Source organism: Sminthopsis crassicaudata, chromosome 1 (genome assembly GCF_048593235.1).
Source record: "Sminthopsis crassicaudata isolate SCR6 chromosome 1, ASM4859323v1, whole genome shotgun sequence".
Classification (NCBI taxonomy): domain Eukaryota; kingdom Metazoa; phylum Chordata; class Mammalia; order Dasyuromorphia; family Dasyuridae; genus Sminthopsis; species Sminthopsis crassicaudata.
Window position 1 is genome coordinate 444817400 of NC_133617.1, and position 24383 is coordinate 444841782.

Consider the following 24383-nt stretch of genomic DNA (forward strand, 5'->3'; position numbering starts at 1 on the left):
ATTCAGATCATAAATGATTTAAATATTTGAACAATGGATAAATGGATAAAGGTTCTTCCAAAATTGTTTATCAGTTCATGTCTTCCAAAACTGATTAGCAGTACATTCCATAAAGTGTTTTATGATCATTTAGTTGAATAAAATTTTGTTGAATATGTATATGATAACAACATAAAATGAGTCAACCATAACCCTTTGTACTGTTAGTTAAAAATGACTATTCTAGATTACCAAATGAAGCACTTCATTTGATTCCATTTTTAAATTTAAAATGTTCTATTATTTAAAAAATCATTTCTACTATACAAATTCAATGTCACTTTGCTAAAGGTTTATGAAAAGAATTAGTAAAGAGAATATAGGCTGTAGGTCAAAGTTCCTGAGTTCAAATCTTTCCTCTCACATTTATTAATGGTATATAACCATGGATAAGTAATTTCAACTTTTGGACTTCAATTTCTTTGACTATAAAATGAAGAGGTTGGCTCAAAATGGCTTCTGAGCCAGCTCTCCATTTATGATCTCTGTCTACATTTGACAAAGTGTATTCAACATGATGTGTGAACTATTTGAATCTATTTTGATGTGGATGTCTCCATGTAAAACTGGTCCAAAATTAAACATCCAGCATTTCACTGGACCTCTGACAAAAAAAAAATGCATGTCTTATAATGTAAATGAAAGTGATTCATCAACTATAGGAATCAAAAAATTGAATATCTTCCAGTTCAAGACCTTCATTTAATAAATGAGGAATCCAACACTACTAATTTGCAAAAGTTACTAGTTTTCTGAATCTAAGTCCAAAACTCAGTATCTCTACATCAACTAGAAACTTATGTAGTAATTGGGAACTTTGTACAATTAGGCAGAAAGAATGTAGTTTGGAATCAGGAAGATCTGAGTTCTAATCCAGTTTCAGGCACTTACTAGCTATATGACTCTGGATAAATCATTTAACTTTTGATTGCCTCAATATCCTTATATGTAAAATGGAGATTGTTATGAGGATTAAATGAGATAATAATTGTAAAATGCTTAGCACCATACCTGGCATATAGTAAGTGTTATTATTATGAAAAGCATTATTGTTTAAATACTTGTAACAATTACATGAGAAGCAGTGTGATGTAATGAGTAGCAAGTTGGTCTTTGAAGTGGATTCATATGTATATATGTATGATGATAAGAAAGTCACTTCATCTCTTCACCATGGGCAATTCACTTTACCTTGCTTGAAGCAACAAAGACTGCTACAGAGGATTTGTCAATCTATTTTGGAAAAACAAGTTTCCAACAGAGAGTTCCCTTTATTTAAGAAATCAAAGATCAAGACAAAAAATTACTTGTAATAAAGTCAGATTGTGAAATATTACATTTTTAACAACTTTCATATTTGATATGTGTGGCAGTATTGAGCTCAGGCAAAATTCCTCCTATAGTTTCTGGTTTCATAAATGCTGAAAAATACTTCCCAAAAGTTCTACAGAGAAGACCCATGGATAAGTTCATCATCCATCCTCTGAGAAACATCTGGAAAAAAAGATAGCTATGCAAAACAGATGCTATATGGCCTTTGAGCATCAAGGATGAATCAATAATAGATATGTTTTACTCTGTACAGAGAAATATCAAATTGTTTCTCAAAGTATAGTGTCCTTTGATAGGAGGTCATGTTATTTCATGAAGATATATACCTTTTCATATTTTCCTTCTAATTCTAAACCATCATATATACTTTGCCTACCAGATCATGCCTTGATTGAAGATCAGTGCTAGAACATTGCCGCTGATATCAAATTCCGTATAAGAGGGCTAAGAAGAGATACAAGAATTTTCATAAAGTTAGGCTCACAATGACTTCAAACAAAAAGTGAATACTGTCATGAAGGCATGGGTAAAACAATTGCCAATTACACTCAACACTAACAAAATAATACTAATAGAATAGAATATGGTCTAGCACAACAGTAATTTATTAATTTCTTGTGTAGAGCATTCTACTAGAAGGGGAGGATAATAATACAAAGGTTTGAAAAGACACATTTCCTGCCTATAGAGAACTTACATTCTAATTGGGAGGTATAAAGGCACCAATAGAGTTATAACGTACATCATAAGATAAATTCAGAAAATTATTAAACCAAGTGCTATGTGAAATCTAAATGTAAATGATAGTAAATAAGGGGGATTAGGGAGGACATCTAAAAAGAAATGGCATTTTTGTTGACATTTTATCTAATACTTTTTTTCTACTAGTGTTTATTTTTTGGGAAAAGAAAAAAGAAAGGAAAAACTTTTATATAAAAATATTTAAGGAAACAAATTTCCAAATTGATCTTGTCTCATTCTGAATCTTAAGTCCATTAATTCTCTATTAGGAGGTAGGTAGCATTCAACAATCCTTTGGGATTCTAATTTGATTACTAGAAAGATGAGAAGAAATTCAGTGGTTGAAAAAAGAGGGTAAGAGAGCACTAGGTTTAGAAAATAGACTTAATAAAGCATAGAGGCAGGAAAGAGAAGCATATATGGTAGACTGGGAAAGAAGGGAGTCATTGATTTGTCCAGTTTGGCCAGAGTTAACAGAACACTGTTAACAAGCTGGGAAAGAGTGGAAGAAGATTGTAGAGAATCAAGAATGTCAGGCACAGGAGTATGAAATAATAGAATGTAGTTCTGCTGCTTACTACCTTTGTGATCTTGAACAAATCCCTTCACTCACCTGGACTTCAGTTTCCTCATCTGTAAAATAAAGGTATTAAACTAGATGACTTCCAAAGTCTCTTCCAGGTAAGAGATCTATGATTCTATTATATTATGAAATTTACTTAGCAAGTAAGAGAATCAAATCTATAGAAGATTTTTGAGCAAAAGAATGGCATAATTAGATCTGTATAAATGGAAATATTTGTGTAAAGATAGAAAGAATTAAACACAATAGACAAAAAGTAGAAGCAGGAAGACCTACTAAAATCCTTTTTCAATATTGTAGTTTGATAATGAGGTCTTGTTTTAGGGTGATAGAAATAAAATAGAAAGGGACAGATCTGAGAAATGACAAAGATATAGAATTACCTGGAGTTAATAACTGATTGTAACTTAGACTGTTTCTTATTAAATTTGTCCCAAAGATCTGTTCAATGAAATTATTATACAAAATGATCTTAAATCCCAAAATGTTTAAAGATAAATTAAATTAAAGATAATATGTCATTTTTTCACCTATACAATAATCCATATAACCTTAATTACAAGAGTAGCCAGATAGTACTTTTGCCCAAAGTATTCCTAACTAAATTTCTTTTAATAAGAAAGTAAAACAACAACTACTGTCTTTAATGTTTTCAAAGAGTTTTAGATATATAATCTAAAGTGTCCTTTGCAACAACTCTTTAATGTATTTCTTACATGTATTATTATTTCTATTTTATAAATGAGGAAACTGAGAATCAGATATTTTAAGTGACTTAACAGTCATACATTTAGTAAATATCATAGCTGAGATTTGAATCCAATTTTTTTTCTGACTCTAAATTCAAGGCTGTTCTCCTTGTATTACACTGTCTTTCATTAAAAACAAAAACAAAAACAAAAATTCTTAGGCTATGAGAGAAAGTGTATGGTGATGTTGATGGGGGTTGAGGTCCCTTTAAGCTAGGATCTTTTGATTCACAAATCCTGGTCAAAGAGCACCCTTTTGAATTCCAATGATATCCAGACTTTCCCCAGCCCCCACTGGATCTGAGCTAACTTGGGTTTTCCCAACCCCTACAGTTTAAACCCATTGAATTCTATTCAATTCTGACCCTGGCTAAAAACCCACCAGGAGCCTGGTACTTCACCCATTATGAAAGGAACTACTTTGGAGTCCATGTTTTGCAGAAGTCCTAAGCATAGCATCTTTATGTCAGTCTATTCTGGTGCCCTTTTATCTCTATCCTCAACTTTACTAATTAAACTTTACTTCCAAATCCCTACAATAAACCTTTTTTTTTTTTTTATCAATCTAGGTTTTTGGGCCTGTAGATTCCTTTACAGGGGACTCTTGCGCCAATCCAAAAGGAGTTCCTCCTTTCCTAACTCTCATCAATATTTAATGAACTTAAAAAGAATCGATTTAGCAAAGATTCTTAGTTTGGAAAATTAATCACTCAAAAAGCATTTTAAGCACTTACTTTGGGCCATTTACTGTGTAAGCACTTGAAAACAAAAGTAATCTCTCACCTCAAGAAACTTACATTCTAATATAGATAATACACATACAGAAGTACACACAAATATATGTATATATTGCATATAAATATATTTGTATACATATCTTGTTGTATAGTAGATACAAAATTAACTTAGAAGGAAACCCTCTTTCAAAAGAAAAGTTTTAAATTGAGTCTAAAAAGAAATCAGGGAATTTTAGAAATTGAGGGGAAGAGAGAAAGCATTTGAGGTATAAAGGATAGCCAATGCAAGCCCATGGAGATAGTAGATTGTACGAGAAATAGCAAATACATCAGTATACTAGGACCATAATTTGGAGAAAAGAAAGATGTAACAAAAATGGAAAGTTAGGGAGAGTTAAGGTTGTGAAGAATTAAGAGCCAAGCATGGTATATATTTGACACTAGAAGTAAAAAGACATTTAGAGTTTATTGAGAAGTAGAGTGACATGACCAGATATATTCTTTAAGAAAATTATCATAACAAACCATTTATTTATTTGACAAACATTCATTAAGTGCCTAATAAAAGCCAAGTACTGGACCAGGTGCTGAAGATGTGAAGATAAAAATAAAATAGTCCTTACTCTTGAGCTTATATTTCATTCTATTCTTTCTACTTGTGAAAATAGCTGATTGTAGATAAAGAGTACTATCCCTGTCACTCTAAATTTCCAATCACTTATGCTACTTAATAGATATCCTAGGTCTTAAAAATCTCATGACTTAAAGCAATAACAACAAAAACAAAATAGGCATGATTATACACATCTGCTCAACTTTCAAACAAAGGAATTTTTCATTGTATAACAAAAATAAATTAAAAGAAAAACAATGTTTTAAACATAAAAAGAAATAAGATGCCAAATAAAAGGAATGCCCAGTGTTTGTGCATTAACGACCCAAGAATAGATTGTAAATTTTCAGTATACTATTAAGTTGCTAGTAAAGATACTAATGGAAAATTCAAAAAGCATTAAGAGTGTATACATTTCCTTGAATATGGTAGTTTGGGTCTTCCTGAAGGCCAAATGTCTGTCTATCCCTTTACTATCAATAAAGACTTTGTTTCCATACAGCATTAAGTAGCAAATTCCTTTGCTGCCGAAACCCGCCCTTGGTTACTTTGGAGAAGGAAGGAGAGAGAAAAGGAACAGACCCATCTCGGTTTAGAACCTCAGTTTACTCCTCATCATTTTTTAATTTATGGAATAGAATGATCATTTCCATAACATAGTAAAAAGATCATATCTGAAACTTCAAATCCATTATATACAACTTTCTATTCCTTTTGAATATATAATAAAGTTATCATATAAAATGTTTACTATTTAAAATCCTTCACAGTCTTACTCCAGAACATCTTTCCAGGGTAATAAAGCACTACTCCTTTCGTGAACACTGGGTTCTAACCAAACTGGTCTATTCATTAGTAGTAGTAGATTCAATCTTTATCCCCATTAAAAAAAATTACTTTGGGATCTCTGCATTCAAATTCTTTGTTCATATCAATCTCCTATAAAAACAGGGTATGAGGAAACTAAAGTCATAAAGGTTATCTAATTTATACACTATCACACAGCTAGAAAATTTCAAAGGTAGGATTTGAACCCTTGGCTTCCTGACTCCAAGATCAACACTCTATCTACCACACCATACCCAGTAACATCCGCACACTTTTATGATACTTATTGGAACCATAGTGCATATTTGCTAGATTCCCCACTGAATAGTCTATGCCATCTATGTTTTGGGCCAGAGTTCTTCTAATCTAGGAATAGAACCAGAAGCATTTGCCTACTTAGCAAAATACTAGACATTCCAAATTGATCTCATGGAAAGTGAAAGAGAATAGCACAAACTTTTCAACCTAAGTTTCCTTTGCTCTCAAAGTTATAAAAACTTACAAAATATCAGCTGAAATGAGATCAATTTTTTTAGTCAGTAATGACTTAAAACAAAACAAAACAAAAACCCAAATGAATATAGCATAGTCTAGAGATCCTGTGACAGAATTTTGTGACTACAATAAGCCACTGAAAAAAGTAACACTTAGAAATTTGCCACAGGGGCTGCTAGGTGACACAGTAAATAGAGTACTAACTCTGAAGCCAGGAGGACCTGAGTTCAAATATGATTTCAAACACTTAATACTTTCTAGCTGTATAACCCTGGGCAAGTCACTTAATTCCAACTGCCTCAGGGGAAAAAAAAAAAGAAATCCACCACAGTATAATTATAATTATGTTATGAAAAGTAGTGTCTTATAGAAGGTTTGAAATAAGGAAACCAGGATTCCAAGGCCAGTTTAACTATTAATCCACCTCAATGACTGACTCTGAGCAAGGCTTTTAACTTGGCCAGGCTTCTCTTTTCTTACCTGTAAAATCATAAAATAGGACTAGCTTGGCAATAAAATCATCCAAAGGGTTCAATGATCACTCTTTTCCACTTCTATGGCCAATAGAGAAGAAATGTATCTCTGAACACAACTAAATTTTGAAAATGAGTTTAATACAGACATGAATGTAGGGGAGTTGATCTCTGACTGAGAAATCCTACTTTTTCAGATTTAAACCCAGAGTTCAGCTTGTTTCTTTCTCCTTTGGCAAAGCTCAGAACTCACACTTTAAAAAAGCATTTTTCTAAGTAAAAAATGTTCTTGGTCTTATTTTGAAAAATCCTCATAAAACATTTCTTTCTTTTAGTTTTCTTTAAAGGTAAAATCAATTAGAAATATTTGTATTATGGTCCCTTTTAAATGAACATGGTGTAACACAATTTGTAAATCCCAAAATAGCCAAAACATTATACTACATGTAATCAACATATTTCAGTTATGAAGGGCCATTCAATTATCATTAGACCTGCTGTGGTCTTCAACAGAGGAGCCCAATTGCTAGGTTCCTGTGTTACTAGAGGAAGGTATAGTTTTCATTTTGTACTTGTACTCCCTGAGTTGGGAATAAGGACTTGCACAAAGTAGGTATTTAATATAAGTTCAATGAATAAACAAATAATGGAGAAAGATTAAATCAATAAAAAGATGAATAAGTGAATAAATGAATGAAAAAGCATTTATTAAGAACTTAGTACTACATGCTTAGCACTCAAGTTTTCTGCATTTAAAAAAAAACAGCCTTTCTATAATATTTGGGATAGAAATAAAGGGGTTACTCAAAAGCCTGATACCACTAGTGATTGACATAAGGAGCTTTGACTTCCATTTCCAAATGGAGGCATTTCACTACTCCTTAAGCATTCTTGACTAGGACTTCACTCTGGAAATTTCTTAACATAACCTTTTATTCATGGTCTGATAGTGGGTATGTTGACTTAGATTTCCTTATCAGTGGAGTTTAAAATTGAGCTGGATTTGGCCAGTACTAATGCAGTAGACATAATGGAATTTCTAAGAAAACTGCCCTTTAGCTAAACTACATTCTGGGATCAAACTATTCACTAAATGAACTCTCATTAAAGAACTATTAATTAAGAACTATTGATCTTCTTGGAAGATGTTTGGAGAAATTAATTTATCTTACATGACTCATTAATTTACTCTTAGTAAATAATTTCCTCCAAGAATAAGATTTGATATGGTGGTCCCTGACGCAAGAAATGGAAATCTGCAAACATCTAGATTCACTTCAATCTACTCATTCCTAAAACAACTTCTTTAACATTATCTATTCTAATGTTCTGTATATTGTTGTTGAATTTCTTCCTAACATATAGGGGAATATAAAGGTACCTTGGTACCTGTTTAGAAAATTATTCTCTCCATACCAATAGGTGTGGCTTTTTTACTCTTTATATGTATCCAATCACCAGATCTAGAAAAGATAAAATAACCTGCTAGAAGAAACTGAAAAGTAGTAATTCTTGCAGTGGTCTTTCATTTATTTAATTGTGAGCAACTTTTCCATGGGGGGGGGCATATTTAAAGCCACTTGCAGATAATTTACCCTGTTTTTATAGGAGATTGATATGAACAAAGAATTTGAATGCAGAGATCCCAAAGTAATTTTTTTAAATGGGGATAAAGATTGAATCTACTATTTCACTGATACAGTGAACTCCTGTGTGATGGGAGGATAAGCATTTATTTATATAAGACCTATTATGTACAAATATTATCTCATTTGATCCTCACAACTCACAAGATAAGTGTTACTGTCACCCAAATTTTGCAGTTGAGGAAACTAAAGAAAACAGATATTAAGTGACTTTTCCAAGATGCTGCTGCTAATACATATGAGACCAGATCTAAACTCAAATCTTCCTGAATCCAGGTCCAGAGTTCTATTTATCTATAACTCTATGTACAACTACTTTTTATCTTCTGGGTAAGAAAACTTCTACAAATGTAGGTCAACATTTTTTTCTTTAAGCTTACAATTTTTGAAAGTTGTCTAAAATATTGAGACTTATCACATAGATAGTATGTCAGGGGAAAGATATGAACCAGGGGATATGTCAGGGGAAAGATATGACTCAGAAGAAAGCTGCTACTCCATACATTGTCTCCCAAAATATATATATTTTAAATGCTTAAATATGAGAAACAAAAAGTATTCAACAAACTTTGTCATAATCAAAATTAAGATATGTTCAATTTGATTCAACAAAAATAACCCTAACAAAAAGATGGATTTTCCATCTTTATATACAAGTACAAGAAGAAAATGGTATGGGAATTTCATATTTTGGGTTTTTTCCATTTAATTTTATTCCTATTTCCAGCTTTTCTCCCTTCACAACCTTTTAAGAAGATAAGAAACACAAAACTCATTACAAATATGAAGTAATACAAAAACAAATTTCCACATTGGCCATGAGAAGGAGAATGAGAAGAAGAATTAGAAAAAGAATTAGGAGAAAAAGGAGAACAAAAACAAGAAGAATCAGAAGAAGAACAAGAACAAGAAAAAAAGAAGAATATGCTTTAATTTGCATTATCAGTCCATTAGTTTTCTACCTTAAGGTAGATAGCATTTTTTCATCAAGAGTCCTTTGAAATTGTGGGGCATCACTGTCAAGCAGAGTCACTAAATCTTTCACAGTTAATTATCATTATAATATTTCTGTTACTGTGTAAATTGTTCTCCTGGATGACTCCCATAACTTGCATCAGTTCATAAAAATCTTACTAGGTTTTTCTCAAATCATTCCTTTATTGTTTCTTATATAACATCATATTCATATATCAGAACTTATTGTCACTCTCTGATTGATGAGTATACTCATAGTTTCTAATTCTTTGCCACCACAAAAATAGAAATATTTTTGTACATATTCCTTTTTCTTTTATTTCTTTACCTAAGTACCTTAAGATCTAGCAGCAATATTGCTGCATCAAAATATATGCACAGTTTAATAGGTATGGGGACATAGTTCCTAAGTGTTTTCCAAAATGGTTGTTCAAATGCACAGGTCCTTTGACAGTGTACCTATTTTTCTACATTCTCCTCAGCATTTGTCATTTACCTTTTCCATGATCTTACCCAATTTAATTATGAATTGTTACCTCAAAGTTATTTTAATTTATTTTATGTTATTTAATTTATTTATTATTAATTTTATTCATTATTTTATTTATTTATTATATTATTATAATGTTATATTATTTACTTTGTATTATATTATTTATTATTAATTTATTTATGACTTTAATTTCTTTCTCTGAAAACTGCTTGCTCATATTCTTTGACTATCTATAAATTGGGGAGTGTCTCATTTTTATATATTTGTTCCATGATCTTTGTATTTGAGAAATGAAACTTTTATCAGAGAAACTTGCTATAAAGATTTTTGCCAGTTTCCTGCTTTTCTCCTAATTTTCGCTACATTAATTTTGTTTGGGCAAAACCCTTTCTAATTTAGGGCAATCAAAATTCTTCACTTTACTTGTCTCTTTTTTTGTTTTAAATTCTTCTCTCATTTGTAGATTCAATTTCTTTCATGCTCCATACCCTTAATTTGCTTATGACATCACCCTTTATATCTAAATCAAGTATACACTTATGGTATGAAATGATGGTCTATGTCAAGTTTTTATTACACTACAGATTTCTAGCAGGTTTCTTCTCCCAAATAATGTATCCTTGTCCTAGTAGCTGGGACTTTTGGATTAATCAAATACTAAATTAATGTGTTCATTTGCTTTTATATATTGTATATTTTAGTTGCTCTATTGATTAATATTTTTCTTTCTTATCTAGTATCAAATTCTTTCAATGATTACAGCTTTGTAGTATAGTTTGAGATCAACTGCTAGGACTCATTCCTTTGTAGTTTATTTTTTTAAAAAACTGATTCCTTTGTTATTCTTAAAAAATTTTTTTAATTCCTGCAGAAGAGTTTTATTTCTATTTTTATAGTTCTATAAAATAATTCTTTGGTATTTTGATTGGTATGGCACTGAACATGTAAATTACTTAAATTGTATTTTTATATACAACCTAACCATAGCAATTAATATTTTTCCAATTAGATCAGTCTTTATTTGTGTGGAGTGTTTTGCAATTGTATTCATGGAATTCTAATGTATGTCTTGGTAGTTGAACTCCCAAGTATTTTATATTGTTTATAGTTATTTTTTTTTAAAATAATTTCCCCCAATTACATGTCAAGACAATTTTAGCCTTTATTTTCCCAAGATTTTGAGATTTAAATTTTTCTCCCTCCCTCTTTCTCTTCCTTTTTTTTTGAAAATGATTGGAAATTTGATATAGGATATATGTGTGCTATCATGCAAAACATATTTCCATGTTTGCCACAGTTGTGAAAAGAGAAACAATAAAAAAGAATAAAGTAAGTGAAAAAATATGCTTTGATCTGCATTTGGAGTCCATTTATTAATATTTTCCTTCCTGAGTCCTTTGTACTTGAATCATTGTGTTACTAAGAAGAGCTGATTCATTTGTAGTAGTTGATCATCACACAATATTAATGATACTAAACATACTGTTTTTTTAGATTTGCTCATTTCATTTTGTATCAGTTTGTACAAATCTTTCCAGTTTTTTCTGAAATATACTTGTTCATAATTTCTTATTACATAGTAGTATTTCATTACATTCATATATCACACCATGTTCATTTCTTAAAAAGCCCTGTTTATTTTTTGTTTCTAGTGTTTTTTTCAACATGAATGGGTATTGTAGTTTGTTAAAAACTTTTTCTGCCTCTATGGAAATAATTATATTATTTTTGTTATTTTTGTTATTAATGTGATCATTATAATTACAGTTTTCCTGATATTGAATGAGTTGAACTCTAGGTACAAATCCAGTCTGATCACAGTGTATGATTTTTGTAATTGTTATTGTAATCTCCTTGAAAATATTTTATCAATAATTTTTGCATCAACATTTATTGGGACAATTGATCCCAATTCTCTGTTGTGGGTCTTTTTAGATATCAAAACCATATTTATGACTTGGTAATCTGTTAGTACACTTTCTGTACAAAAGGGAAGTGCAATAAGTCCTTTCCTTGTGTCCATCATCCCAACTCTTCCAATCTTCTCTGTGACATAACAACATAGATCATTATTCTCATCCTCTGTCACTTTATCTTTGCTTTGCTTTTTCTCTGTCTTTCTTCATCCCTACCTCTTTCCTTTTTTTCTTTTCTTTCTCATCTATATTCACTTCTTTGTCAATTTCATCCACTTTCACAAAATGAAATGTCTGCTCCACTGCACTGGGGCTCAGGATTTACTGCTTGTTTGCTGAAGTGAGACTTGCTGCTGGCTCCCTGGGATGCTCCCATCTGGGATTGTATATACATATACATACACATAAATATATATATGTTATATATAGATATGTACATATACATACATATACAAAATACATATCTATTCACACCTTCATATTTATTAATAACACTACAGACCTTTTCACAACACTGAAATGTATGTCTTTCACTCTTTCATTTCCCTTTTCCTATATCATATCAAATCAATTATAAGGTCTAAAAATTCTGTTTTCACACTGTCTCATCTCTCCTTTTCACTAGTATTTCTGAGATAGCATGGGTTAATGAAAATTGGAGTCAGGAAAGTCAGGATTCAAACCTTGCCTCTGTCACATTAGTTATATGGTTCTTAACTTAATTTCAGTCTCTTTTGCAAAATGTAGGCAATAATAGCATCTATCTCACACTGTTGTTGTGAGACTAAAATCAGATAGCATATGTAAAACATTCTACAAATCAGAAATCTTTCTGTAAATGCCAGTTAATATAATGCCAGTTAATATAATCCTGTTTTTTTCAGGACATTATTTTCCCAATCTCACAATAGCTCCTAATTAGTCCTCTTATTTTCCATCTCTCTGAACCATCATCACTATATTTGCCAAAATAATCTTACAAATGTTCAGCTCTGATAAAGTGATTCATTGCTTCAAAAAAATTTAGTGTTTTCTCTGTGGTGAGAGAATAAGATAGAAACTGTTCAGCCTTCTGCAAGTTGCATCCAACTTATCACTGTAGTCTTAGTTTATTTTATATATACTCTATACATACTCTACATTCTAGTCAAACAAGCCTACTAAGTTGTCCCCAATATCATTGTGTCCCCTCCCACATTCATGCAGGTCATTTTAAATGGCCAGAACTTTCTCCCAATATATTTCTATCTAAGGAAAGCCTTCTTTTTCTTCAAGGCCTCTTAAAGGTGTTGTTTCCACCATGAAAATAACTGTTACACTGTTGGAATAGTGTCATTATTCTTCCCATTTTATAGAAAAGAAACATAAACTTAAGATGTTATTTAATTTTCATTTTATAGTCAGTCAGCAAGCATTTTATATAGTCCTAAGTATGTGCTAGACAACATTCTAAGTGTTGAAGATAAACGTTATCTTAACCTCTCAAAAGGGAAATAATGTTTAAGAGACTTGCCTAGGATTATGTAGTTAGTAAGAATTGTAAACAACATTCAAATCTAAGTCTTCTTAAGTCCAGATCCAGCACTCTGTCAACTACACCATGAACCCCTTTATATAAAATGCTCCTTTTGGCATTTATGATTTTCTGAACTACATCACAATTGCTTGTGTATTTATTTTATTTCTCCCATTTCATTAAAGACTCCTTTTAGGCAAGGATATTTTTGTATTCCCTGAAGCACTTTGATGTGGTCAGGAAGCATAATATTTAATAAATGTTTAGGAAGTAGATAATTACTTTGATCATATAATGGTAGAAAGAATTTCAGAGGTTGTCTCATTTTATAGGTGAGGATACTGAACCCCCAAATCACACAAGTGTCAAGAGTTAGGAAATCAAACCCAAGTTCAGTGATTGCAAACTCATTATTTCACTGCAGCACAATACTTCCCAAACATGAAAATAAAAAAGATCCCATGTTAGAAAATTAGTATTTAAGGATGTTGGGTTGTCACAGTATTGGATTCTTCCCTTTCCAAGATCTTTTCTTTAGCAGAAAACAGAAGGATAAGACAAAGGTTAATTTCTTTTCTACAACCTAGGACAGGAACATTGTTCTTTTCTCACATATTTTGTATAGAGCCAAGAATATTAATGGCACTCAAAAAATTACAATAATTTAATTACAGTTTTTATGTATCTGGGTCATATTTTATTGACTTCATTTTTTGTGGCACATTTTCTAGCCCTTAAGAAAATATCTAGGAGAAGAGACAAGCAAAAGATCAGACAATGATATAAAATTCCAGGTACAGAAACTTCCATTGTGATGCCTACATAAAATTTTAGCTGCATTCGGCAAGAAAAACAGAAATGAGATCAAGTCATCCAAATATTTCATGGCAAGGAATGGGAAAGAGACTCAATAGCTCTCTGAGTCTACAGCATTTTCATTCACCAAAGAGCATTAACTAACTGTTCTTGGCATTCTGAGCATGGATAATAGTGATGACCTAACAGATGGCATATAGACAAAGTTAGGATTACTCCAACTTATTTCAAGTAGGATCCAACTTTCAGCTATGATAAATAGCTCTCAGTGTTAAGAGGTGGCCAGGACCGATTGTTACTAATTTAAAATCTACTAAGTGATGTTAGTTATACCAACTAAATAAGTAGAAAAAAAAAAAAAACTTTCGAGTTAGACTCAGAAGACATGGATTGAACTCCCAGCTCATCCTCTTAATAGCTAAATAACAATGGACAAATTGCATTTCTCTGAGCCTCAGTCACCTCACCTGTAAAACAGAAAAAGAAAAATTATAGTACCTGCTTCAGGTCAGAGACTGCTTTTAATCCACCAATCCACTGACAGGTGACAAGCAATTATTAATCATGTATTTCTCTGTGTTAAAAACTAAAAATACAAAAACAAAAATGCATTTCTTGCCTTCAGGGAGCTCCATTCTAATGAGGGAAATAACATTGCTTCTATCTATGACTACCTAGCAACCAGCCTAGTGCTGAAAGACATGTAAATAGGCATTTGATAAATGCTGGTTGAAATGAATTCTATAGTTCAGATGAAATAATGTATGCAAAGTATTTTGTAACTACAAAGAGTTATGTTTTCAGTCTAACTGGCCTCCTTGATCTTTTCACATATGATATTTTATTTTCTATCATTCTGCTTTTGCCCAGGATATGACCCAAGTTTGAAATATACCATTCTTCTTTTTATCTATACCTCTTAGAATACAGAGTTTTCTTCAGAAAGTTCATCTTAAATTCTACATCCTACATGGGGCCCTTCTGAAACACTTAACTCCTAGTCCTCCATTCCCTTCATAAATTATCTTGTGTCAACTGCTTGAAGAACAGGATCACTTCATTTTGTCTTTAAATTCCTAATAGAGTAGCACATGATATCTGGCATATAATAAGCCCTTAATAAATATTTGTTGATTGAATGATTAATTGAAGTATAAATTATTATAATTCTAGATAAGATATGGGAACCATACAATATATTCTTGCATAGGTGCAACATCCTAGGTGAGAGATATATGAAAATCAGGAGCCATCGGGCTCAATATCATCTCTAATACATTCTTTAGAGGCATGGAAGAAAGCAACTTGATAGCAACAAGTGATGGAAATGAAGCGAGAATAAAAGAATGGGAATGGTAGGTAGTAAGACTGGGAATCTCAGGGGTTTTTTGTTTGTTTGTGTGTTTTTTTTTTTTTGTTTTTTTTTTTTTGTGATAAGGAAAGTAAGGTAATACTTTGTGTATTAGTGGAAATAGCCCAAGAACATAAAAGTTAAAGCAGGAGCCACAGCCAGAAGTCTGTTTCATTATTTCAAATAAACACAAAGAGGGTGACATAGCTGATGTCACACCCTTTGTCCTCTGCCTCATTGTTAGAAAAATGCAAAGTTGGGGAGGGGGATGAAAAATTAAGGACAATGTCTACACACAATAACTATCATATTTTAAAAACTTATCTCAATTAACAAGTTAGGATCCTCACCCTTTTTACTCCATACTCCTTAGACACATTCTGCTTTTGCGATTATGGATTTATTTAACTAGACTACAACATATGACACGATTTAGGATTGACTTTTTTTTTTTCTCAGTCTTTTAACTATCACTTGCAGTCTTAAACATTTTGTATTTATAGTTTGAAAAGGAGATTTCCCCATCACAAACTATGAGATACTTTCTTCTCTTCAGTATGATGAGCTACAAAAAAAGCAAGTGACCCTGAAACAATATAAAGAGAGCTAAGGAAATCGTACTTACATAGCCATATTCCAGGTCCCAACACCAACAGTAATTACAAAACCTGACAAAGCAGGCTCTTACAAAGTCACCAATGAGAATTGTGACATAGGTTGTGAGGACATCAGACACAGTTAGTCGCACAAATTCCTGTTGAGAGATTATCAGTCAATAAATCAATCAATAAACATTTAGTAAGTGCTTGTGTGCTAAATAATGGAGATACTAAACAGGCAAAAGATAATCACTGCCTCTGAGACACTCATAGTTTAATGGATTGTCAATAATGAATGATCAGTATTAAAACAAATATCCTCTTTAAAATAAGGGGAAGCAGTAGTATTAGGAAATCCTAGGCTTGAATGTTGCTTCTTATACTATATTTTGAATGTCTAAGACTAAATCTTGCTGCAGATACTGACCTTGGGCAAATCACTGATTTCTTTATCTGTAGAATGGGGACACTAAAAGCTTTTACTTCCCAGGGTTGTTATAAAGATAAAATAAAATTTAAATTTAAAAAAATGTTTTGCAAATCTAAAAGTACCTACAATATATATTATCATTATTAAATATCTGATAATGGTCAAGTCATTTCAATTCTCTGAGCAATGGTGTTCTGATCTGTAAAATGAAAATAATAAAAATTATATAATCTATGTTCAGGATTACTGTGAGATTCAAATTACATGATGTAATATTTGCATAAACATTTCAAAATTCATTGCTTCCCATAATTAAATCTCCCCATCATTTGTGTCTCAACTCTTCTTTTGGGAGGTCTGAAAATGGGGTAGGAACAAAGGAACCATAATGAGTTTACAACTCTATTTTCCTTTTTCTTTCTCTAAACTAAAGGATTCCTAACTTCACTGTCATTTCAAATTTGTGGAAAAGGGTGAGAAGAAAGGAAGCATATAGGAAATTAAAGAAAGAGGTTAGAGGAAAAGTGGGGGTAAAAGAATAAAAATTGAAAAATAAGGCAAAAGGGATCCTCCAGAGAGATTTCCATTTATAGACTAAAAGCTACCAAAAGACGAAATGAAGTGATTATTATCTTTGTTTTACCCTCCATCATCTCCTTTCCTTACATTGTCCTCTATCCCCCCCACTCTAGCACTGTCTTTATGTAGAAAACATTTGTGTGTGTGTGTGTGTGTGTGTGTGTGTGTGTGTGCATGTGTGTGTTACATGAAGAGAGACAAAGAATGAAAGGGAAGATGAAAATGACCAAACATAGCCATATAGCATCTTTTGAGTTAAAATCTGATCTCAGACATTTACTAGCTATGTGAATTTGAGGAAGTCATTTTACCCTATTTGTCTCATTGTCATCATTTGTAAAAATGAATTGGCAAAGGAAATGGCAAACCACTTATCTTTGCCAAGAAAACCTAAAAAGGGGTCATTAGGAGTCAGAAATGACAGAAATAACTGAACAACTGCAATAAAGATAAATACCTATCCTGTGATGTTCTGATGACTCATGAACTCTTCATGGGATCATGAGTCCTGCAATATCATGGTTATCACTAAATTTAAAATTTTCCATCTGGTTATGTGCTTTTTTCCTTTTCACTGTATCAGCTTACACTATCATACCTAGGAAACTAATCTGTCTTGGTTTTAAATTGTGTAAAAGATAAAATGTATGAAAATATTCCTACTCTTCCTGAGGGGAGGTTGAAAGAGTTACTCTGAATTCATGGTTTAGTAACTTTGGACAAGTTAATTAACTTCTGTGGGCCTAAGTTTCTCCATCTGTCAAATGAGGGGGTTGCAAGGTTTTTGTCAGGTTGAAGTCTATGACCCTAGGAGATTTCTACATCATGGGTATGCTATCTACGTAGCTAAAAACCAGGAATAAGCAACTAGAAAGCAATCTACACACAGAATCCATGATGTAATATGGACTCCAGGTTAAGAACTCCTGGTTTATAGGAAAGGAAACAGAAGCAGCAATAGTTTGGTCAGCACAATCTTTCCAGACAGCTTTTCCATGGACCTAAGAATATTTCATTCATGGTGGTGGATAGAAAATGCTATTTCCTTATCCCTGGTCACAGAGAAAGAAATCATACTATATGAAGATCTTCTCTTGCCTATCATTTTTATATGAGTGGAATATGATGACAATGAATAATAAGGATGATCAATGTAACTCCCTGCCAATCAGTTGATAAAGATTTCAGTAGTATTTGTCATGAGCTAGATATTGTGCTAAGTTCTGGGGATTTAAAGAAAGACAAAAATATGATCTTATTCCTTAAGCAGCTCACATTCTAATGGAAGAGAAAAAAAATATAAATAACTGTGTGCATATACAGTATATACTAAGGATTAAAGGTAATTTGAGAAATGGAAGGAAAGGAGTCAGGGATAGGCTGGAGCCAGCTCAAACAGTTTGTTACAATCCATTATTAAATTTTCAGTGTAAGAACTTGGCAAATGCTATGAATTAAGAACTGATTTATTGGACTATAAGGTGGTTTTTTTTTTTTTTTGATGGCCTAAACTTAGAAAGAAATGGGAAAAATATTAGTAATTAGATATGTCATGCATACATTACTAGCACACCACTTGAGGAGTCCTCCTGAAGAACATGAAATTTGAGTTGAGTTTTGAAAGAAGCCAACCAAAAAGCAGAGTTGAAGAGGAAGAACAGTGCAGAAATGGAGGACAGCCAGTGCAAAGATATAGATAGAGTTGGAGTTGGAGAGTAATTTGTGTGGAACACCAAGTAGATTAGTGTTGATATAGATACCAGCTCATAGGAAGAATCAGGTGATATACTTTAGAAGAGCACTAAATGGTCAAGTTCAATCATGTGAAGAATTCATAATGGCCATTCTCTTTGGAAAAGAGTAGGTTTGAGACATCTGGCCAAGATGGCAGAGAAGACACACACCTCTACTTAAGCTCTGCCTTTTCTCTCAGAATAATTTATTTCATGACAAGTCTTGGAATTAGTCTTTGACTGAAAAACCCCACAAATAATTATCAAGAGAAGATATCCTTGAAATTTGCCAGAAAAGGTCTGTTTTTGCTCGAGGATGGGGAGAGTTAGATTGGGCACAAACTGAAGGCAGGCAGCAACAGCAGAGCAGACAGAGTAAGGCAGGCAGTTCACACCTGAGCAGACCAGAGCGGGGTGGGGTATGATCTCAGCCTTTCTTTGGGAAGTGCTTTACCACAGTGTTGGCTAATTTGCCCTGACAGCAAGTCAGTAGACAAGCAGGGAAGCTAAAAACACAGGGAGTAAAGACTATAACCCTGAAAAACTAGGGTCTCTCGGGACCTGGCCACACCTACCCGGAGTGACTCAGCACACTCTCAGAATCTCAGAGCACAGACACCGACCAGCCATTGCTATTTGCCAGTGCCTCACTGCTGCCCTTGCAGTCTGTAGAGGAAGCTTGGTAACATTATCCATCTCCCCCCCAAAAAACAAAACAAAACAAAACAGACTGCATGTTTTTTGTTAGTTTGTTTTCTTTGATTCTTCTTTGATAGAATGAGCAAAAAATTAAAACAAACTCTAACTATTGATAGCTTTTATATGAATAGAGAGCAGACTTTAAACCCTGAGGAGACTAAAAACAGACTTATATGAAAGAGTGTTCCAAATCACTATTGATCAGAGAAATGCAAATTAAGACAACTCTGAGATACCACTACACACCTGTCAGATTGGCTAAGGTGACAGGAAAAAATAATGATGAATGTTGGAGGGGACGCAGGAAACCTGGGACACTGATGCATTGTTGGTGGAGTTGTGAACAAATACAACAATTGTGTAGACCAATTTGGAATTATGCCCAAAAAGTTATCAAATTGTGCATACCCTTTCTCCCAGCAGTGTTACTATTGGGAGTATCCCAAAGAGATACTAAAGAAGGGAGAGGGACCAGTATGTGCCAAAATGTTTGTGGCAGCCCTTTTTGTAGTGGCTAGAAACTGGAAAATGAATGGATGCCCATCAATTGGAGAATAGTGGGCAAATTGTGGTATATGAATGTTATGGAATATTATTGTTCTGTTAAAAATGACAAGCAGGATGAATATAGAGAGGCTTGGGAAGACTTACATGAACTGATGCTGAGTGAAATGAGCAGAACCAGGAGATCATTATACACTTCATCAACAATACTGTAGGAGGATGTATTCTAACGGAAGTGGATATCTTCAACAAAGAGATATCTAATTCAGTTCCAATTGATTAATGATGGACCGAATCAGCTACAGCCCGAGAAGGAACATTGGGAAATGATTGTGAATGGTTTACATTTTTCTTTTTCTTCTCAGGTTATTTTTACCTTCTGAATCCAATTCTTCCTGTGCAACAAGAGAACTGTTTGGTTCTGCACACATATATTGTATTTAGGATATATTATAACATATTTAACATGCATAAGAATGCTTGCCATCTAGGGGAGGGGGTGAAGGGAGGGAAGGGAAAAATCAGAACAAAAGTGAGTGCAAGGGATAATGTAAAAAATTACCCATGCATATGTAATGTTAATAAAAAATTATAACGAAAAAAAGGTAAAGGATTATTTAAAAAAAAGGAAAAAGTAGATTTATTTGGGAGTAGAGAATACAACCAAAAAGCGATACAGTTGATGCCAGGAATGGCAAATATGAAATGGAGTTGGAAGAGCATAGAAAGGCTTTTTTAATAAATAATGAAGGAAATACTCCATGTTGTTGGGGCATACCCTTAGTTAATAGGCTAAATCCTGAACGGGACTTAGCACTCTAAAAGAGTTAGTTATAATGAGGAGAAGTGGGGTTAAGAAGAATAGTAGAATTAGGGGAGACAACACCTGATATGGGGGAAATGGAAGGGGAAGGACACTATGAGGCAGAGTGCTGTAATAGAGTAACACAAAGTAGGGTAGTCAACATGGCATGGGCCATAAGTAAGTTTATAGGGAAAATTTAACATTTAACTCCAGGAAATGACTGGGATTTCTGACAGGGTGAGCCTGCCCAAGATCCCTTAATAGTAATAATAATTCAAGGGTTTGACATATCCTGAATTTCTAACTGGCCTGCCCCAGGGAACAATTCCATCAATGTTCCAATTTTTGTCTGCTAATCACACTTACCATTCAGGACCTCATCAGTGTCCCTGAAATATAAAATACATGGAGGAAAGAAAAGTGTGAGAAGGAATAGCCTAGGTTGTGAAGGCATTAAAATGCAAAAGGGAGAATTTTATATTTGATCCTGATGGTAAGAGGCCACAGGTAGAAATGTTCTTCTGACATGAAAGATGAGCAATAAGTCCAAAGAAACTGAGAAATATATTGAGATGAGCAGTAGTACATAGTATCTTACCTTTTCTCCCTTTCAAGATCTTTCAGGTAATCTATCTTACTTAATCCAAAGTAAAACAGTCCTAACAATGGTATCAAAGCATTACAGATTTTTAGCTGAGAGGGACCTAGTAAGGCTATCCTGTACAATTACCTCATTTTAGAGATTTTGTTCTCCTTTACTCCCATTTCAAATCTTAGGGAAGATTTTTATCTAATCCAATATACTTTGTATTTGACTAACATTATAGTATGTATATATGCATGCATACATACATACATGCATGAATAAATGTATAAGCATGTATGTATACCCATATGTATATACATATGATCCTTTTGTACTTATACTATATTTATTTTTATACATGCCTGCCTCTTCTATTAGAATATCATCTCCTTGATAGTAGGGATTGTTTCATTCTTTGTAGCCTTAGAACCTAGCACAGTCTGGCAATATAATATCTTGACTTCAAAACCTAACATTATAAGTAAGAAAAAAATTCCCTTTTTTTCCCTGATAATCAACTCCATTCTAATAGTAGTAGACGTGAAGAAAATGACTCATCTCTAAGAGAAGTTGGGCCTTAGACAGACTCAAAGAGAAGCAGAGAAACACATTGGGATGCTTGACAAGTTAGAAAAACTCACATAAAATTTGGAGCCTTTGGTAAAGGTATATAATACGCTGCAAAATGTTCAAAATTGAGATTTTAATTTTTTGGCAAGTTTATTTTTCTTAAATCTGTCTATACTCTTTCTGTTAAGTTCCCTTTAAACAAATGAGGACCAAATCATTAATGTCAATATGGATATTTTTCTTTAAAAGCCATGGCCTTACTAATCCTATTTTTTAAATCTTTATGTTCACTTTTTTCTCATGCTTTTCACTTGCCTTCTCAGAAATTCCAGTCAGAACCCTCCCACTGTCTTTCCTCTGTCTGCCTCATCCAGCCATCTCTCAAGTGCTAAGTAATCTTTCTGAAAGGAGACAGGAGGAGGGAAAGAAAACAAATGCTCCCAAATAAATTGACTATTAGAGAGAGAAACAGGGAGAAGTGTACAAAAGAAAAGAAATAGAGAGAGGAGGGAGGTGGGGAATGAAAGAGGGAAAGAAAGGGCAGGGGAAAAGTAAGAAGGGGAGGAAGAAAGGTAAAGAAGAGAGAAAAAAAGAAAGAGAAAGAATGAAACAGAAAGAGATAGAAAGAAGCAAAGAAATTCACTAAAAGCTTTTTAAAAAAAAAACAGATCGATATTTCATGACAGAACAAACTGCGCAGGAACTTCAGAAAGCAAGAGATTTAATCAATAAATTTCCACCTTTGTTTTGAGTCAATATGTGAGGAAAGTCACATAAGCTCTCCTATAATCAGAAACTGAAGGTCATTGTTAGGTAACATTGGAAATGAATGAATAAATCACCTCCAGAAGTAGATAATCTTGTTCTCTGCAGCTAGGTACAAACCCCAAATAGTTAGGTTTGTGGTAGACATTAGATAGATGTCATTTTAAGGACTTCTATTAAGTCATGTGCCAGAAATCATTCTAAGTCCCGAAGGATATCAAGAAAAATCCCTTGCTCCCAAGATACTTGCATTATAATAATAAACAAATAAAGAGATTGTAGAGATTGTTAGCCTCATTACCAGACCATATTACAATAAGAAAAGAAATAATCTTCAAATTCTGAGATTGTTGAAGCTTCTATGTTGCTTATTATGATCCTGAATCTTTGGTTTATTGGGATTATGTTAAGTCCTGGAGTTAACAACGCAATTATATATTAGACTTGCCCAGGTTTTCTTAGAAAGAAACATGTCTTGCAGAACCTTAGCTTTCTTTGAATACCTAAAAAACACAACTATACAAGGATCCCCATAATTCAGGTAGTTTAGTTCTTCCTTGCATCTCTAAGATCCATTAAATATGTTGTCCAAAGCCCTGCCATCTATTTCTTCTTTTCTTTGTTAAGGTTTCACATGAATGGAGATTTGCCCTGCCTATAAATACTTACCATAGAAACAAACATCTTATAAAAGTGGTAAATATTCAGAGCCCTGATTGACAATTTTTAAGCCCAGGGAAAACTGAATTTAACAGGGATATAGAGAAGGCAAAGGAATAATATAGAAACCAATGATCCCTGGGTGCGAAAGGATTATTCATCCCCAGAAAGTGTGGTCTGAGCTTCAAGGTACTTGACCTCCCAATCTTTGGAAGATGAGGAAAAGAAGAAGTTTTGGAAAAGTAGGCCCTAAAACAAAGGTGCCCCAGAAGCTAAGAAAAGGACAAGGAACTCTAGTTCTCTAAAAGAATGACAAACCAGCAGAGGAATTCATCCTCCCTGGTTAGCCCTGGTCACCTCAACTGATTTATAATATTGATCATATTTGGAGATATCTCCTGACTGAAAAGAAGAATATCTGTGAAGAGGAATGAAATGATAAGAGCAATAGATATGTACTTAATTTTCTAATGCAATGTAGAAATCTTCATAGCAGAGTGATAGCTGCTATACATTTGCTGAAGCATATATTTAGAACTGGGCAGCTAGGTGGCACAGTAAATAGAGCATTAAGCTTGTTATCAGGAAGACTCATCTTCATGAGTTTAAATGCAGCCACAAATACTAACTTTTGTGACTCTGGACGACTCATTTAACCCTATTTGCCTCAGTTCCTCAACTGTTAAAGGAGCCAGAGAAGAAAATGATAAGCCATTATACTATATTTGCCAAGAAAAATGGCACTTAAACAATGTCATGAAAAGTCAGACACAACTGAACAATAATAAATTCTTAGAATCATGACTATAATTGGTTTGGGCCAAATGAAAAGAATGTCAAAGAAATATTTCCTGACAATGACTTTAATTATTCTTTTATCATATTCCAAAAGACTACAGTTCAAGATAAAGATTCTATAAACTTTGTCAAACCACAGATGGTTCATGTGTTCTATGAGTATCCTTCAGATGTCAAGAGAAATTGAGGAAAGACCTAGCAGCACATTGAGTGGACTGAACTTATGGGAAGACCTGAACATGAATATCACTCAGTGAATAGATAAGATGAATTTACAATAAACATCCTTGTTGAGGTAACAAATTTGGGTCTCAAGCCATCCCAATATCATCCATTTCATTACCTGTCCTAC

General features: G+C 33.1%; 1 protein-coding gene across 1 annotated transcript in view; it reads right to left on the bottom strand.

Moving 5' to 3' along the window:
* Nucleotides 1-24383, bottom strand: part of TMC1 (transmembrane channel like 1) — a 182458-nt gene that overhangs the window by 14460 nt on the left and 143615 nt on the right. Inside the window, exons 13-15 of the mRNA XM_074280993.1 lie at nt 24375-24383; nt 15929-16057; nt 1748-1815 (exon numbers count right to left, since the gene is read on the bottom strand). The exon at nt 24375-24383 is cut by the window's right edge and continues 153 nt beyond it. Coding sequence (XP_074137094.1) covers nt 1748-1815; nt 15929-16057; nt 24375-24383 — 206 coding nt within the window. The remainder of the gene's footprint in view (nt 1-1747; nt 1816-15928; nt 16058-24374) is intronic.